The following is a 16,329-nucleotide window of genomic DNA, read 5'->3' as shown; positions in this document are numbered from 1 at the left end:
TTTTGCCAAAACTTTTCTGTTCTTTCTTTGTATGAACAGTCATGAAAGTTCAGTCTGACCTTGAATGAAGAATTCTATCTTCGATTTATGCACAGTTATTCAGTGCAACATTTTGTGTTTTATTTATATGCTTTTCAGGCTAAATCAGTGTGAAATACCCAAATGTGGAAATTATTATTAAATCTATTTATTTTTCTGAAAGCTGTAGAGCCAGCACTCTTTCTCTCAAATTAGACCATTCAGTTTATGAGTTAGTACTTTCCAGAATGTGGATGCTGGGAGTTTTCAGCTAGAGAGTCAGGAGCTTATTGTAGGTAAAGTGAAGGAGGTATGTGCCGTAGTGAAGAATGGATCATACAAAAAGCCTAGAGAGCTGTAGTCATGCAACCTGTTTTGAAAAATGCATCTTGGCTGACAGATGATTAAAAGAAAAGTACTCGAGTTCACTACACTGTCAGAAAATACAAAGTATTTCTTTAGTCCAAGTGGTGGAGGATAAAGGTTGCATGCTCTTAGCAAGGAGTTTATTTCTAAGTGCAGAAGGGGGAATTAATTTCATGGGTCCATAACTTCTATTATTTTGAGGTCAAAGCAGAGCTTCTCTGAACGTTGACCCAGCATATCTGAAGTGTATTTTCTGTGGATATAAATTAAGACAATTGAATCTTTATTTAATGTTTTCTGCAAAGGATAGTCAATTATTAAATTATTACCAAAGCTACAGTGGATAATATATCACAGGAGTAATATTCAAATCATAGAATACTTCAGGTCAGAAGGAATCATTTGGTTCACTTCCCTATTCAAAGTGGTGCCAACCTCAAGGACAAGATGTAATAAATGAGTGCATAACTTGGAGAACGTATTTCTTTTTATTATTCTTCCTAAACAAAAAGAAACTCTGGCACACAAACCCGAAGGTGCTTAAGTCCTGAGAATTAGCTAATATGGTGGAATAAAAGGGAGACTGATACATGATCAGGGAGTTCAGTGATGCTGGTTTTTGGAGAGCAAGTCTGTGCCAGTGAAGACAAAGTAAAAAGAGAGATATAGCTCAGTGTATTAATATTTGCAGGGCAAAAAAATTATGCTGAGGGATAGAACAAAAACATAAGCTACCTCCAGTCTGAAGGAAGAGACACACACCAGGTATATGAAACAACAAGTAGGTTTGAAACTATTTTTCATGTGAATATGCTTGCTGGGTTGAGATTGAATCAGCTTTTTTAGTATAGAAATATCAAAGTGTTTTTTCCTAAATGTTTGCCAACAAATTGCCTGAGGTGTGGTTTTGGTCATTTTTGCCATTGCAAAACTGTTCTGTGCTACATATAACTGGGTAAATACTGATTTCTAGACTGGACACATGCATTAACAGAGTAGGAAATTTAGCCTTTTTTAATTGGCAGTTTCTTTATTTTTCTGTAGTTCTTTAAATGAAGAATGAGTAGAGATTGGTCGTAGTCAAGTTGAAAGACTTTTATGGACATGTGCGCATGAAATTATTATTGTATGTGCCTGCTGCAGTGATGCATGTATTGCAGATTAAGCTGCACAGGTTCTACTTTGGGTTTTGTCCCCTTGTTTCCCCAAGTAGGCTTTAACAAACCCGCACAAATGGTATCTAGTTCAACCCCTTTCGGGTGAGAATCCATCTTGTTGATATAAATATTTCACCTGAGTGTTTGAACCTGTGATCTCAGTACTGAGAAAAATATTTCCCTTGACCTCCGGAAGATACAGACATTTACCAAGGGGAACCAGGGACCCTGTTTCTGAAATATTTTTTACCTTTTTCTTTTACCTAAAATTTCTTTAATCTTCATTTACATTGTAAATTAAGCTGAATATGTTGTTGGGGCAGTGTAAATACTGAACACATTCTTGAACCACTACTTCACTTCCTCCTCTGGATTACCAGAAAAACAAACCCATTGTGCTATAGCAAAGTAGCTATTCAACATATACCTTATTAATGGATCTCAGCCTATGGTGTTGGCTTCTGTCTATGTAGTTTTCTCATGAGCGAGAGGGAATGGAGGGATAGGTGGAAAATTGAACTATATCTGTGACAGTTTACAATTTCTTGTTCTGAGAACATGTTTGGGCAGGAATTCATCTAGTACTGTTTTAATTTTTCTGAAAGGATGAATTCAACTTTTTGAGAAGGCAAGTGTCCAGTGTAACTAGATAGATTTTACTTTTTGTCACGAAACATTAATTTCATACAAGAGTACCAATTTTCATGAGGAGCTGTGATGATACGTTAATCTTTCATTCAAAATGTTTAAAAAAAACCTGAAAAAAAAAACAACCTGTAATGAAGTTCTAAGTTTCTTCTAGAACATTTTTCAACTTTTACTGATGTAATTCACACTAATATTGTAATGGTTTATTTGTTGTTTGTTCCAGAGTACAGTCAGTACCCAAAATGAAGAAAAGGAGAGGGAGAGAAACTCTGTGCACTCGCTCACAAGAAGAGTAGAACTTCTTAAGTAGAATTGAAATGCCATAACTTTTTTAATCTTTTAATTTTGGTTTCCAGAGTGACAAATCCCCAGGGCGTTCCACAAGTCGATCAAGTAACATTTCAAAGGTATGGGAAATCTATTTCCGTTGTATAGATATTAAAGAAAATTAAGTTTATCAAATATAAGACAGAATTTTACCCCATTTAACCATATATGCATATTGTGATGTTATCTTTTTGCTGCCTAACATTATGGTTACCTTGTAAAATCTGCCTTAAAGTATAAACATACTATTAGTCATTGCTGTACTATCTGTAACAGTAAGTAAATAACAGTTGTACTTCTTGCACCTGCTTTCCACAACTGCTTAATGTTACATTAACACTGTGGCCTAAGACAGAACTACTGCTTGATTTTTTTGCCCCTGCTCTACCCAAATAATAACTGCAATGTGTAAAGCTCTTTTACTGGGATTTAAGGTTCACTGAAGCCAGGACTTTAGATGATTTTTATTTTCTAGGAAACAGAAAAGGTAATCCTGGGGAAATGGCAAAATGTGATTTGTAGTGGGGTTCTTTGTTTTTAACCCCCTTTTTTTCTGTATCTTTTGTTCAGATGTGGCTGAAATCTATGCCAAAATGCCAGGATATACAGGAGGTAAAAGATAAAATCAAGAATTGTTTGAATCACAGCCTAAACCTCTGCTGTGTATTATATTTTTATCTAAAGTTTAAATATTTTGCACTCAGTGCAAGCTCAGTATCCTTAAGCCCCTTCTCCACTGTGTCTGTGGTGTGCACACCATAAAACCATTTTCTTCTCAAAGCCATAAAAAAAACCCCAAACTGATTTTATTTTATTTTTTTAATTAGGGAAACTAGTTACATGTTTGGTTTTGCTCTTTTGCATTAATAAGGAAAAAAATGCAGGGAAAAACATATAGCCTGTTGTATGCTATGGCTGAATCTCTTCCTGACTTACAAGCTTGATCATAGTGAGTTTCATGCATTATTTTCAGTGGAGTTTTAAATTGATGTGTATGGTTATAATTATTGTAAACAAATGTTGATTTAGTATTAATTTTTTCTGCTTTTTTAAATATAGTTGCATGGGTTACACTGTCACAAAGCATGAATATATTCTCTGACACAAGACACGTGGCAGTGACTAAATAAAGCTAAAAAGGGTCAGATTGGGAGTTACATTTTAATAGTTCCTCTGTATTGTGTATGGCACCCTTGGTTGCACATGGAGCTCATGTTCTAGAGCAGAGTAGTTGTTCCCTGATAGCACTAGATTTGTTATTATCACCCCATTTGTGAAATGGAATACAGCAAAGATTCTGTAAATACAGATTCATATTTCATAATGCTCTTAAGCTGTTCATTCTGAGAGAACACCTGAGTTATGCAGTGTATTATGCTTGGGCAATTTTGTGTACTAGGTATATTAACTCTGAATTAAATGGTATTACAGATTAAGCTGTACTGTTGAACATATAACGTGTCTGATCCAGACAAAATGAGAAAGTATGGCTTTGGTTTAGTTATTTTACTAGATACGAAGTAGTATATACCTATTCAATCTATAGATTTAAAAATCCAGCACTCCCAAGAGGGGAAGAAAAAGTCAGCACTTCAATATTACAATTCACTTTTGCTTTCCATTGAGAATGCAGAAACTTAACATGTTGCAAAGATTTTTCTTCTCTTGTATATAAGTTTCTGACAACAATTTCAGTAATAAACTATTTTAGCCAAATGGAAGGACAAAGCTTAAAATACTTAAGATATTATTTAAATACAAAATTGTTTGCAAAGTCCACCATAATACGTATTCCTAAGTAAAAAAACCGGGCTGGCTAGTATGTTTCTTTACATGTACTAGTATAAAATTAAGGCAACTGGAATATTTACAAATTATTTTTATGTAGCTATAAAATTACGTAGCTCTACCTGTGAAAGTTGTTGGGCTTTTTTTTCCTACAGGTATAAGGGAGTATTTCATCAATGTGGCAGGAGCAAAGCAAAATCCTGCACTTTCAATCTGTTAAGCTGTGTTTAAATCCTGGATGTGTTTACAAGTCTTCTAGATGTGGCACTTGGGAATATGGGTTAGTGCTGGACTTGGTAGAGTAGGGTTAATGGTTGGACTCAAATAATCTTGAAGGTCTTTTCCAACCTAAGTGATTGTGTGATTCTGTGACTCAGCACTGAATCAATTACTATTTTATTTGTTGACAAGAGTAAATGAACAGTGAAAACTAAGTCTTATAGGGCTATAGCTCCCAGTTCTCCTTATCCTCATGACACTGTGATTTACCACTTCTGCCCTTGGCCCTCCTGTGCCATGCCTGCACCATTTTGCTTGACAGATAGGAGGGAGAGAGAGCATTTGCTCAAACTAATTTACGATCCATTTCTCTGTTCTTTTCCAGCTCATTACAGTGACCATAAGTATCCTACTTGTGGGGTAACCACTGAGTTAATTGCAGGTTTTTGAAAGTAATCTTATATCATTTTGTGCTCATCTGTACTCTGCCCAATTCTATCTGCTGGCTTCCTGGTACTTCTGACTGACAGTCACTGTGGCTGTCTTCAGTGAATGTCCACCTGGGACTTCTGTTCATTCACTTCACCCTATAAATAAAACTGCCCTTCAACTCCAAGAGCAACAGCCTCAGTTGGTTTTCCAAGCAGAGGCAATTAGGAGAAAATGTTTCAGTGTATGATTTCTGCTGCATTTGTGCTGATAACCCAGATTTCTCCTGTAGAATCAATTACCAATAAATGAGTCTTCTTGCTTTCTGCCCTGCTTCTGTTGTGACTAATAGAAGGATAGATTAGTTTGGGTTGGAAGGGACCTTTAAAGATCATCTAATTCAACCCCTGTGCAGAGAACAAGGATGTCTTCAACTAGATCAGGTTGCTTAGAGCCCCATCCAACCTGTCCTTGAATGTTTCCAGGGAAGGGGCATCTACCTCTCTGGGCAACCTGTTCCAGTGTCTCACCAACCTTATTCTAAAAAATGTATTCCTTATATCTAATCTAAATCTGCCCTCTTTTAGTTTAAAACCATTACCCTTTGTCCTATCACAACAGACCCTGCTAAAAAGTTTGTCCCCTTCTTTCTAATAAACATCTTTTAAGTACTGAAAGCCTGCACTAAGGTTTCCCCAGAGCCTTCAATTCTTCAGGCTGAACAACCCCAATTTTTTCAGCCTGTCATTATAGGAGAGGTTCATACCTCTAATCATCTTTGTGGCCCTCCTCTGGACTTGCTCTAACAGCTCCATGTCCTTCTCATTTTGAGGGCTTTGGAAAGAGACACAGTACTCCATGAGTCTCATGAGAGTGGAGTAGAGGGGGAGAGTCACCTCCCTCAAACTGCTGACTACACTTCTTTTGATGCAGCCCAAACTGGCCTTCCAGAGAGAAGGATATTGTGGGGGGAGACCATGTCAAAGGCCTTGCAGAAGTCCATATAAACAACATCCATAGCTCTTCCCCTGTCCACTGGTGTACTCACTTCACCATAGAAAGCTATTAGGTTGGTCAGGCAGCACTTGCCCTTGATGAAGCCATGCTGGCTGTCTTGAATCACAAATCAATATGACAGGTTATTTTGGGGACTGGGGTGTGTTTCATATTATCTTGTAATGACAGAATTAAACCCTGGTTACTAACTATGGCTTTCAAAACCTATCTACTGCAATACTTATAAATAAAAACATAAAAATATTGGAAGTGTGAGGTGTGAAGCAGCCTTGCTATGTTTTACATTTTATTTTATTTTTTTTAACCCTTGGACTTTACTGTCTCCAACCCGTTTCCCATGGTTTTGGTAGCAGAGCCAGCTTTGTAAGAGACAGGCTTGGTTTGGATTTCAGAATTAGAATTATGTGGGTGTGTTTAAATATACATCAATTACAAATTTTACCTTGTTCAGTAGCTATTTGCCACTGCTTGGTTCTGTGCAGCACAGATTTTTTTAAAATCAACTTACTTATATCTTCTTAAATATTTGCATAATTTAAGAGGATTGCTAGTCTGAGAAGGATCTGGTGGATTCATTTCTTTCTGTTGTGGTTAACCAGTGGAACAAATCTGTTTGAATTACAGCCTGTAGAGGTTATGCTTATATGTTTTTCTGAGGCTGCCTGGTTATGTTAAAATGCTTTCTGGAAGAAATATTTCTAACACATTGTAATTATCTTTCTGCATGTTAATTATGATTCGAGAGCTCCTTAGAGAAGGATGCACTCTCAACAGTAAGATTTGCAATTCTCTGATGAGAACTTTGGGCTTATTTTTCAGTGCAGAGAAGCTCAGGCTTGGAGCAAATTGCCTGATTTTGTTTTGGCTCAATTGCTTCTCAAAAGCCTGAAGCAGGTGTTAGAACACTTTTTATTTACAAGTCTCTGAAGCATCTATCCAATAAAACTCTGCTGAGTTACATCAGGAATTAGTGGGGTGAACATTTTGAAATATTCAGTGTAATAATATCCGTTGGTCTAATTTCGAATATGAAAAACAACAGAGAATTAAAGAAGGATTAACAATTGATTTTCTTACATGTTTTTGCAATTTTTATACTGATTTCTTATGTCAGGTTGGATTTCTCTCAGTAAGATACAAATTAAATCCAAAAGGCACCAACATGTCAAAGTACTGCCCACTAAAGTTTTAGATGGAAAGTTTGTTGTTGCAAATTTGTTGGTTATTGATCTGAGCTACTCTGTTTGTGATTTTGAAATATATTTCGCTAATTATCAATTCATGTAATATAATATTTTCTCCTTTTGAATTATACATTTCTGGTTTGTCTCTTCCATTCAAATTGATTTTTCTTTCACATTCATTTTTATTCTCTAATTTTTCAACCTCTCTCAGTAAGGGGTGAATGTATGAAGAGCCCTGTGTCACAGTTTGGGTGATGTATACATCTTGAAGCAGAACTCACTGTTAAACACTAAGCATTTTTTTTTTAATGGGTAAAACATACCACCCTGTGATACCAACAGAAAATGCATAGTATCTTCTGTCTGAATTATTGTAAGCACAAATGATAGGTTTTATGGTAGAAAAAGCATAATGGATCTTAAATGCTCCTTTTTAAAAAATTCCTACGATGAGCTTTGATAGCTTGAAGGAGGATTGCAGCATCTGTTGCATGACTGAATCCTGAAGAGCAATTCCATGAGTTCTTGCATTTTGCTGCAGGGGACTGCACTACTGCAAGTCAATCCATGTTTGTTATTCTTATTTGTTATTCTTTGCCAATTTCGCACTAATCATAAATGAGGATTCTCTTCCAGATTGATGCTTTCTTTTTTTTTTTTTTCAAGGAACCATGTTGCTCCGTCCTTTCCAACTGTAGATTCTAGATTGCTGTAAAGAGCAACTGAGAGAAAACTTAGAGCTGTCAAAAAAGAAAATAATCTAAATAAAAAACAAGTCCTTGCTCTTGCACAGTGTAAAATGTCAGCCTTCAAAAGGGCTGTTACAGGGAATAATACAATGTATACAAAACAAGCATTAAAATATGAGTGTAAATGTTATGCAAGTCATTTAAATTATTCTTCTTGCTCATAAACAGGAACATTAATATCAAAGGTGAACACTAACCTGGCACGTAACTCTCATTATGATTCTATTACTGTAAAAAACAATGGCACAAAGTAAACAAGTTAGTGAAGAGTATTTTTTTCATCCAGACATAAAGCAGAGAAAGGCAAAAACTGAATTTAGATACAACGGTGTAATGACTTTTTTTTTCCTCTTAGATGTAAATGTTTCATTTCTTTGTCTAGAGAATACTTTGTGGCTTGTCTGTATAATGTATTCTTTATTTACAATAAGCTTAACAAAAGGCATGGCTATAGAATTTACCTCAGTCTGCCTGATATTTGAACTTCTGAAAAAAATTGCATTAAATACATACCAGTTCCAGGGGACAACTGGTAGAAAATAATACATTTTCAATTTATTCTTGGATACACTTGACCTGTTTTAAACTCACATTCTAATGAGAGGGAATAGAGACAAAATATATAAATGTATAAAATGCTACAGTTGCACAGATTCTGTTTCATTAAATCACAGTTCTTACCAGCAGTTCGGAGTATACCTGAATGTGCCACATTGCACGCAGCCAGATAAAATTGCATATATGTTTGGAATGTGTGAAGTACCGTAAGCATTATGTGTTTATACAAGCTCACTTTGTGTGTAATGTATATATATAATTTCCACTTCTTTAAAGACATCCCTGAGTTGTCTGTGTACTAATGCCCTGTGTCATAGCCCAGGCCAAAGGAAAGATGTGATGAGTGTGTGCATTGACATACATATGTACTGGTGGGACAATGGCAGGAATGTCATATGACTGAAAGCTGTTTAGAATATATATAAATATTTTGAGTCTTTTAAGTCTTGCAGATAAAGGGATATGTGGAAACATGCCCTCTTTGGACAAGAAAGTCTCAGTTATGTTCTCTGAATACTGATGCTGACTACCATTGAACTAAAAGATTACAAAATCCAGTAACAAGTAAAGTTCATGTTTTGTGCTTCACATTTCCTACAGGCTAAATTTAGCTCCTTCCAGGCAGTCAAAAGCTGCTGGTCTCAGGGCTCTGCACCTTTTGTATAAAGACCAGCACATCCTTCATTTCAATCACTTACCTCAGTGTATATTTCTTTAGGAAGTACCTAACATTTTGATTAACAGAGTATTCAGTGCCTAGAAAGATGCATCCTTGAAGAGAGTCATGAATAGAAAACACTGCATTGCCACAGTACGAAGACTTTGTCGAAGTATAATCAATCTGATAATTCAAAGCTTAGCTATCAGTACTTCCATGGCTATAGAAAGAGTGGATTTTTGAGGAGAACCTCTAACTTTAAAATAAAGATTAAGATAGATCAGTAAGACAGGAGAAAAGAAATTAAAAAGCTTATTAAATCTACAAGTCAAAGTTGTAACTACTTTTGTTGGTTTTATTTTTTAAATAGTAGGTTAGAGTTGCCACTTGCAATTTTGATTTTACTTTAATGGAAAGTAAAAGAAAAAATCAAAAGTAAATTTTGATTTTACTTTAAATGGAAAGAAATCAGTGATTTAGGCTTCAAACCATTTTATAACAGGACCATATTGTCTTTCAAAGGTGCTGAATGATATTGTTCAGCAGAATCATAAGCGTATTTCCTCTCCTTCCTTCTGTGTTACTTTTCCTTTCATTCCTTCCTTTCAGAGGTGGGAGGAAAGAGGAGAGAAAGAAAAGGGTTGGGGGAGAAATGTGCAAGAAAATAGTTTATAAAAATAAATTCTGTGAGAGGAAATGTAGCAGAAATTGAGTTAACAATTTAATGGTTGCTGTAAAGCCATGATCTGAGCGCAAAGCAGGAACTCCATCATAAAGGACTAAAAAGACAAGAAAAAAAAAAAAAAAAAAACAGGAAGCCGTCTTCTCCCAAACCTATGTGCATAAGTTCCAGTTGCCATCAAGCCACACTTTATAAGATACACCTGACTCCGTGTTTTTGATCTTTTTAGACCTGGGAAATTAGGCACATAAAAGTTTATAAAGATGGATGTTTTCCATAAAAAGCTGCATTTTTTTACAAAGCAGAAATTTTCAGATGAAAATACACAGGCTGGATTTCCTGCTGACCTCACTGCTATGCAAACTGCTCTAATTTTCTATGGTATCCATTCCTTGGTATGCCATTATCTTAATAGGATAGAGTTTCAGTTTTTTCACTATATTGGCTGGTGGAAGCTGGAGAATTTTGTCATGCGTCACTGCTATAAAGCATACTTAGTAGAAGAATAAAAGCATTAGTCATATTTCCTGTCTGCCCTATCATCCCTCCATTTCCTACATCTTTCTGCTTCAGCAGTGTGGTAAGCTGAGCACCTTTTGGAAATGCCTTCTGTGGGGTACAGACCATCTTCTCTTCCCCCACGTAAGAATCAGCAACCGTGACACCTTCCTTATTCAGAAAAGAGGCATGAGAGAATTCATTAGCCTTCCTGGTGGTATCTCTGAGGCCATTTATAGCAGCTGTCCATTACATCTCGTTTGTTCTTGTAAAGTTTAACTCCATTGAAATATGAATGCTTTACACTTGTGGAACATGTATTTACTCAGCTTTTCTGTGAAGTCAAAGCCCTTCTTAGGAATAGTTTAACCTGACTCATGTTCTTGGACTAGTTTCAATATGCAGTATTAAGCAATAGATGGGCAGTGAGGACTCCCATTTTTTGTTATCTGGAAAATTCTATGAGATCCTGAAAACCAAAGTAAAGGAAATCTTTATTTGAATTTCTTACTGTTTTCATCAATTGAACTTCATTCTGTGCCATTTCTCTCTTAGCTGCAGGCTTTTAACAAGGGCATGTGTTTGTGAAATTAAAGTCCTCTTGTGTCATATACATGGTTATCATCTTGTTTGTCCTGAAAACTCCGTATTTACCACTACTCTGTTTGAAAAGCATACTACCAAATTCTATTGAACATATAAAAAATAATTATGGATAAGTGCCCTGTCATGTCACTTGATTAAATTGCATCTCCTTGATGAGAAAGTTCTAAACTGATGAAGACAGCAGAACATGACGAGTGGGGAATTTCTCACTACTAGTAACGTTTTTGAAATGCGAAACCTAATCAGCTGGAGTTGACTTTATCTCTCAAGCATCTTCCTTGTATTGATGATGTAGAGAAATGAGCTGCCTTGCTTAGAAATGAATTGTCAGGCAACTTCATTTTGATTTACTACATTGGTATAGAAATCACTCAATGGGTTAATTTTACTATTAAAAGCTATTTAAAAGTAGATAAAAATCAAAATTTGTATTTAAAAGTTGTAGAAACTAGTTGTATGAAGCTTGCTTACTGGTAAGAATCTGAACCACCCTATGCATAACTTAGCATGTTGGAGTTTTCTTGCTTTGGTTTTGAAGACTGAAGTGGTGCATAGGCTTTTTGCCTGCCCAGATGTCAGGTTTGCTCCTAATAGGGATTCGGTAAACAATCAAAAAAGCATTAGAGGTTTGTTTTTTTTAAGAATGTGATGTACATTATTTTAGAAGGAAATAAACCTTGCTCTAAGTTACATGCAATTAAACATAACATCTTTATGTCAGAGTAGGGGAACTAGAAAGTAAATTTATCTGAGCAGGGCTGAAACAGTCCAGACCTCTATACAGCTGAGAGTGAAATGAAAGACTTAAGAAATCAAACTGGTAATGTAATTTTTATCTTAAAATAATTAGATTTCCACCTGTCTCCAGTCCCAAATAGTAAGTGTAAAAGCTTTTCAAGGAATTTGTTTTAATGTTTGGCTTGATTCCAGCCCTCTTAAGAGCTGTCTAGCTGACTTCCTGCTTTAATAGCTGCTGAAAGTTTCTTGAATTTATGCAGACCTGCTTACAGTTACTGGGCCAACTTAGCCCTTCTCCTTATCCCTTCATAGGCTAATGCTTGTGGCAAGGTGACATCAATCTTGCCTGTATCGCATGGTGATGGCCCTGACCACTGCGTAAGATCAAGCCAGATCTCTGTAGTGCACAGATCCTGCAAGAGGCAATGTTAGAATCTTGCAGCTGTGACGAGAGAAAGAAATGGGGACTATGCACAAGGAATGAGTGCAGGAGTTCACACTTGACTCTAGAGCTGATTTCGTCAGCAGTCCTTCATCTGAGGTTTATTATGGAGGGATGTTTTTTTGACATAGCAGCAGCATGCAGCCCAACAACGTGGCTCTGGTGATGTCTGCATCTTTCCTCATCAAGTAGCTGTGCAAATGGTTTAAGGTATGCCTAATCCCTTCAACCTAATCCTAGAGGCTGATGTGGAAAAGGATTATACACCCAACCGTATACGTGCCCTCTATTTCTAATGTGTATGTAAAACTGATTCATATCCCTTCACAGTATGTGTTACTGAAATGTTGCACTTGTAGAAAGAGACGTGAAATACAACAATTTCTTTCAGTGATACTTGCGCTTTTTTTCCAGCATTAGGCTTCAGTCGTTCCAGTTTTTCTTCTTTGTCTGGTGGCATTGACAAACCATTTGAACATAAGGATTGAGCCCAGAAGCTTTATCAATTAAATTTATCATGTTGGCTGAGTTTTCATACCACTAAGTTTCATTTCATGGAACTAGTAGTAAAGAATTAGTAATATTTTTGGTGTTGTGACATTAGCTTTTCAAGAGATAAAAAAGATTACTTGAATTCTGAAAGCTAGGAGATTATTTTTATGCAAAAGCACCATTCTTAAGTCTCAGCTGGCATACCATTAAAAGTAAAAAATGCACAGAGTGGTGACTGATGTTTCCAAAAGATCTAAGCATGAAACATAATGGGTAGGAAGAACGTTGAATAGAACTGAAGTGTCAGCAGGTACTTGCTACATTTTTTTATTTTTTTTGCTTGAACTGTTAATCTTCAAACTAACACCATAAAAAAGTGTCTGTAGAAGGTGAGCTAGAAATAATTTTAATTATGGGCTCTGCCTGTGACTGAATTTGATTTGCTAGTACAAAAGCTTGAGGTGACAGCCTTTACATCTTTGTGTTATATGTACTCTTGCTTAATAGTCATTCTTCCCCACAGCTAGTGCATGATCTTGTGGAACTCTTAAACTTACAGTAATTTGTCTCCAGTTGGTGTTGGTGCTCACAGTGGGATACAGTTGCATACTGTAAGATAATGCCCTTATCAGCTAAAGGAAGGCCATAGCATTAAGGATTACTTGTATTGAACCCTCTCCCCACGATACTATACCTCGTGAGTGATCGTGAAGAATCACAAAGCCTTGGATTTAAATTCAGATTCTGTACAGCTATGCTGCCAGTAGATTGTGAGGCAGATTGAAATGGTTTGCTGTTAACACCATCAACATTTATTTTTCAGTGGTAGTGTTGAGCAATTGAGTCTGCAATTTGTAGCAACAACCTTATAAGCAAAATGTAACGTAGTAAATGTGTTTTATATCTGTCCTGCTGTTTGGGAATGTGATCAGCTCTGTAGAGATGCAGCCTGCACTTTGGTCTTCTCAGGCTCATCAGTTTACATATATGAGCTCTTCTTGAAATCTGATTGCCTTGAAAACCTTTTAAAATGTACTTTAATTTTCTTGCTGTTCTGTCAGTCCACTCAACGTAGGTTAGCTTTGTGCTCTTCATCACTCAGCATAATGTCAATGCACTTCATTTTGAAAGGAATCATCATGGTTGTTTGATTGCATGAAGTAAAAACATCTTCTCCTATCAGACATTTACAGTAGATCAAAACCAAATTGAAAACTCAAATTGTTGAAAGCTGCTTCCTCAAACAGTGACAAAAAGTAGTCATGAGCAAATGAGAGCTGAAACACTTCAGTCGTACTTAGTTCCACAAATAGGTTTTGCTTTTGGTCAGGCTTCCTGTATTTTGTGAGCTTGCATGTGTTCAACAGTGTGCTATGAACAACAGCAACAGTTACTTTAATTTTGTCATCATGTGGCAAAGCAGCAAAATATCTGCAATGTATTTCATGGACAAAGATTCCAAACTGTCTAACTTATTTCAACAGGCAAGCAGTCCTACAACAGGAACAGCTCCCAGGAGTCAGTCACGGTTGTCTGTCTGCCCTTCCACTCAGGACATTTGTAGGTATGTGTTGAGAAAAATATACTCTAATCTGGCTGATGCTGGTTATTTGTTGTCTTTATTAAATAATCTGTAGCTCCTGCTTCTGCTTAACACTATTAATCGTTTACATATACTTCAGTTTTCTTTTAATCTCTGTTTTGGTTCTGTTTTGCTTTTCAGTCTCATGCCTTTCTATTAAAATTCATGTTCTCATTTTCATCCTTTTTTTTCTGATTTCTCTCTCTCCTTCCACCCATCCTTATCATTTCCATCCCTTTCCTTTGCTTACTGCTTTGTCTAGATCTACTACGTTGCATGATTTGTCAGAAGATGAGCTTGAACATGCAACCCCTGTCATGGTGCTGACTCCTTCTAATAGGGAGTCTGGTAAGAAACAAGTAAAACGAAGGTTTAGGCGGAATAAAGAGACTGGAGACAATGGTGAGCATACTGAAAAGCAAGGAAAGGGGAAAGACTGTAAATTACACCCTAAACCAGAGAGATCGAGCTGGAATGCATCTGATTCATCATCATCTTCGGATGAGAGTCAGTGGGCTCAGGATAGGAGGAGAGCAAGAGAAAAGGCCAGAATGCCCAGGAGGGGGAGAAGGAACAATAGATCATGTACTAAGCAGGACGAGTCCTCAAACAGTAATGCTGTTGAACTTGTCACCCTGGGGACAACGGGGAAAAAGAAGCAAGAAGTATCTGACCCTGAGAACCCTACTTTAAATCACCGCAGAAGAAGGGCTCCAAGGCTTAAGGAATCACAGTCTTCAGCGTCATCTCAGGAAGCAAGGATTTCTTCAAGGAAATGTGGGAAAAGCAAAGGCAAAAGCTACTACAGAGATCGGCAGCCTGCCATTAGACACAGTAAAGATTCAAAGGACTGCTTTGCAGAGGCAGGCTCCAGCAGTGATGCCCTGGCAGTCCCAGATAACAGAGCACCTGCTGGGACAGGGCCCCGTCTGACTGACGCTGTTCAGAAGCCTCCAGTGTTGTATGATGACTTGTCTGATGATTTTGAAGTATGCAGGTTAGTCCCTAATTAGAAAAGTTTAGCATTCGTAAAAGGAATTTCTCGCTGCTGTGGGCTGAGTGCCCCTTCTCTTGGCTGCTTTCTGTCACTGTTTCTCAGTAGTAACCTGCTAGGCAGGCCGTAAGTAATAACACAAAACCTCTGCTACAGAGAAGTTACCATATCTCAATCTGAAGACATACTTCTCTAATTTATAAATGGTAATCCTGCAAGGGAACCAAATGTTTTCCTTAGCTTGATTTTTCTTCATGATGAGGGACATGCCATGTCCTCTGGTAGAATATCACTGTTTTAAATCTTCAGCCAGAGGCAGAGAATAAGGCCAGCGTGCCAGATAATTCAATACAATGGGATATGGAGTTTTTCATTCTTACGTGATCAGTTCAAATCCAGCTTTGGTCCCTCTTTTTCATTTATTATAAACTTACATGAAAAAAATGTTTGGTTTTGATTCAGTGTCCTCTAAAGCCACCATTACCACAGCAGTCTTATGGACAGTGCCAGCAAAACACCCTCTCTGAACGCTGCTGAACACCTCTACACTGCGAATGTGTAGGGACTGTTACTGTGGTACCCATCACAAGCATTGGAACAATAAAAAGGGTGATTGTGGAGAATAAGCATTAAAATAAGCTTTGGTGAAGAAAAATGAATGCAGACAATTCTCTTTAGTCCAGAAATTCAGGCTTCTAACAGTCTGAGACTGTTAGTGTGAAGTGCAGTATGAGAGGGTGAGCATTTTTCTCTGGAAATGAGAGCAAGCTTGCCACTTCTGAGCTGATGTCTAAATTTAGAGTAGACAGCTGGGTGGACTAGGGTTACTTAATTTATCGGTAAATGAAAATGCACCATCCTGTAAGTTTAACAGAAGTGAAACTACTTGGGGTTTTTTTGTTGTTGTTGGTTTTCTTTCCTCTCCTTAGATGTGTGAGCCAGTGTTGAATCTCGTCTGTAAAGTGTAAATGAGGATCAGGCTTAGTTTCTTAATGTGGGAACCCAAAACTTCTCACTTTTCTTTGCTGGGAAGAAATTTGCATGGAAATGTAAACAAAGGCAGAATGAGGAAGTTCATGATGCCACATCATGCAGTTCCACAGTATACTTAAAACTAGTATCACACTACAAAGATCCTGGTTTTAAAAAGAAGAAAGATAATCTGTAGGCATTGTGC

General features: G+C 37.0%; 1 protein-coding gene across 2 annotated transcripts in view; it reads left to right on the top strand.

Annotated features, from left to right (window-relative positions):
- The window catches only part of MARCHF1 (membrane associated ring-CH-type finger 1), a 372,379-nt gene that overhangs the window by 320,997 nt on the left and 35,053 nt on the right, over positions 1-16,329 (top strand). Inside the window, exons 3-5 of one of the 2 annotated variants that reach the window (XM_051619262.1) lie at positions 2,546-2,596; positions 14,061-14,140; positions 14,421-15,155. In XM_051619262.1, the coding sequence (XP_051475222.1) occupies positions 2,546-2,596; positions 14,061-14,140; positions 14,421-15,155 (866 nt within the window). The remainder of the gene's footprint in view (positions 1-2,545; positions 2,597-14,060; positions 14,141-14,420; positions 15,156-16,329) is intronic. The other variant, XM_051619263.1, reaches the window with a different exon arrangement.

This window comes from Apus apus, chromosome 4, assembly GCF_020740795.1.
Source record: "Apus apus isolate bApuApu2 chromosome 4, bApuApu2.pri.cur, whole genome shotgun sequence".
In the NCBI taxonomy this organism is placed as follows: Eukaryota; Metazoa; Chordata; class Aves; order Apodiformes; family Apodidae; genus Apus; species Apus apus.
This window is presented reverse-complemented; position numbering and strand designations above follow the sequence as displayed.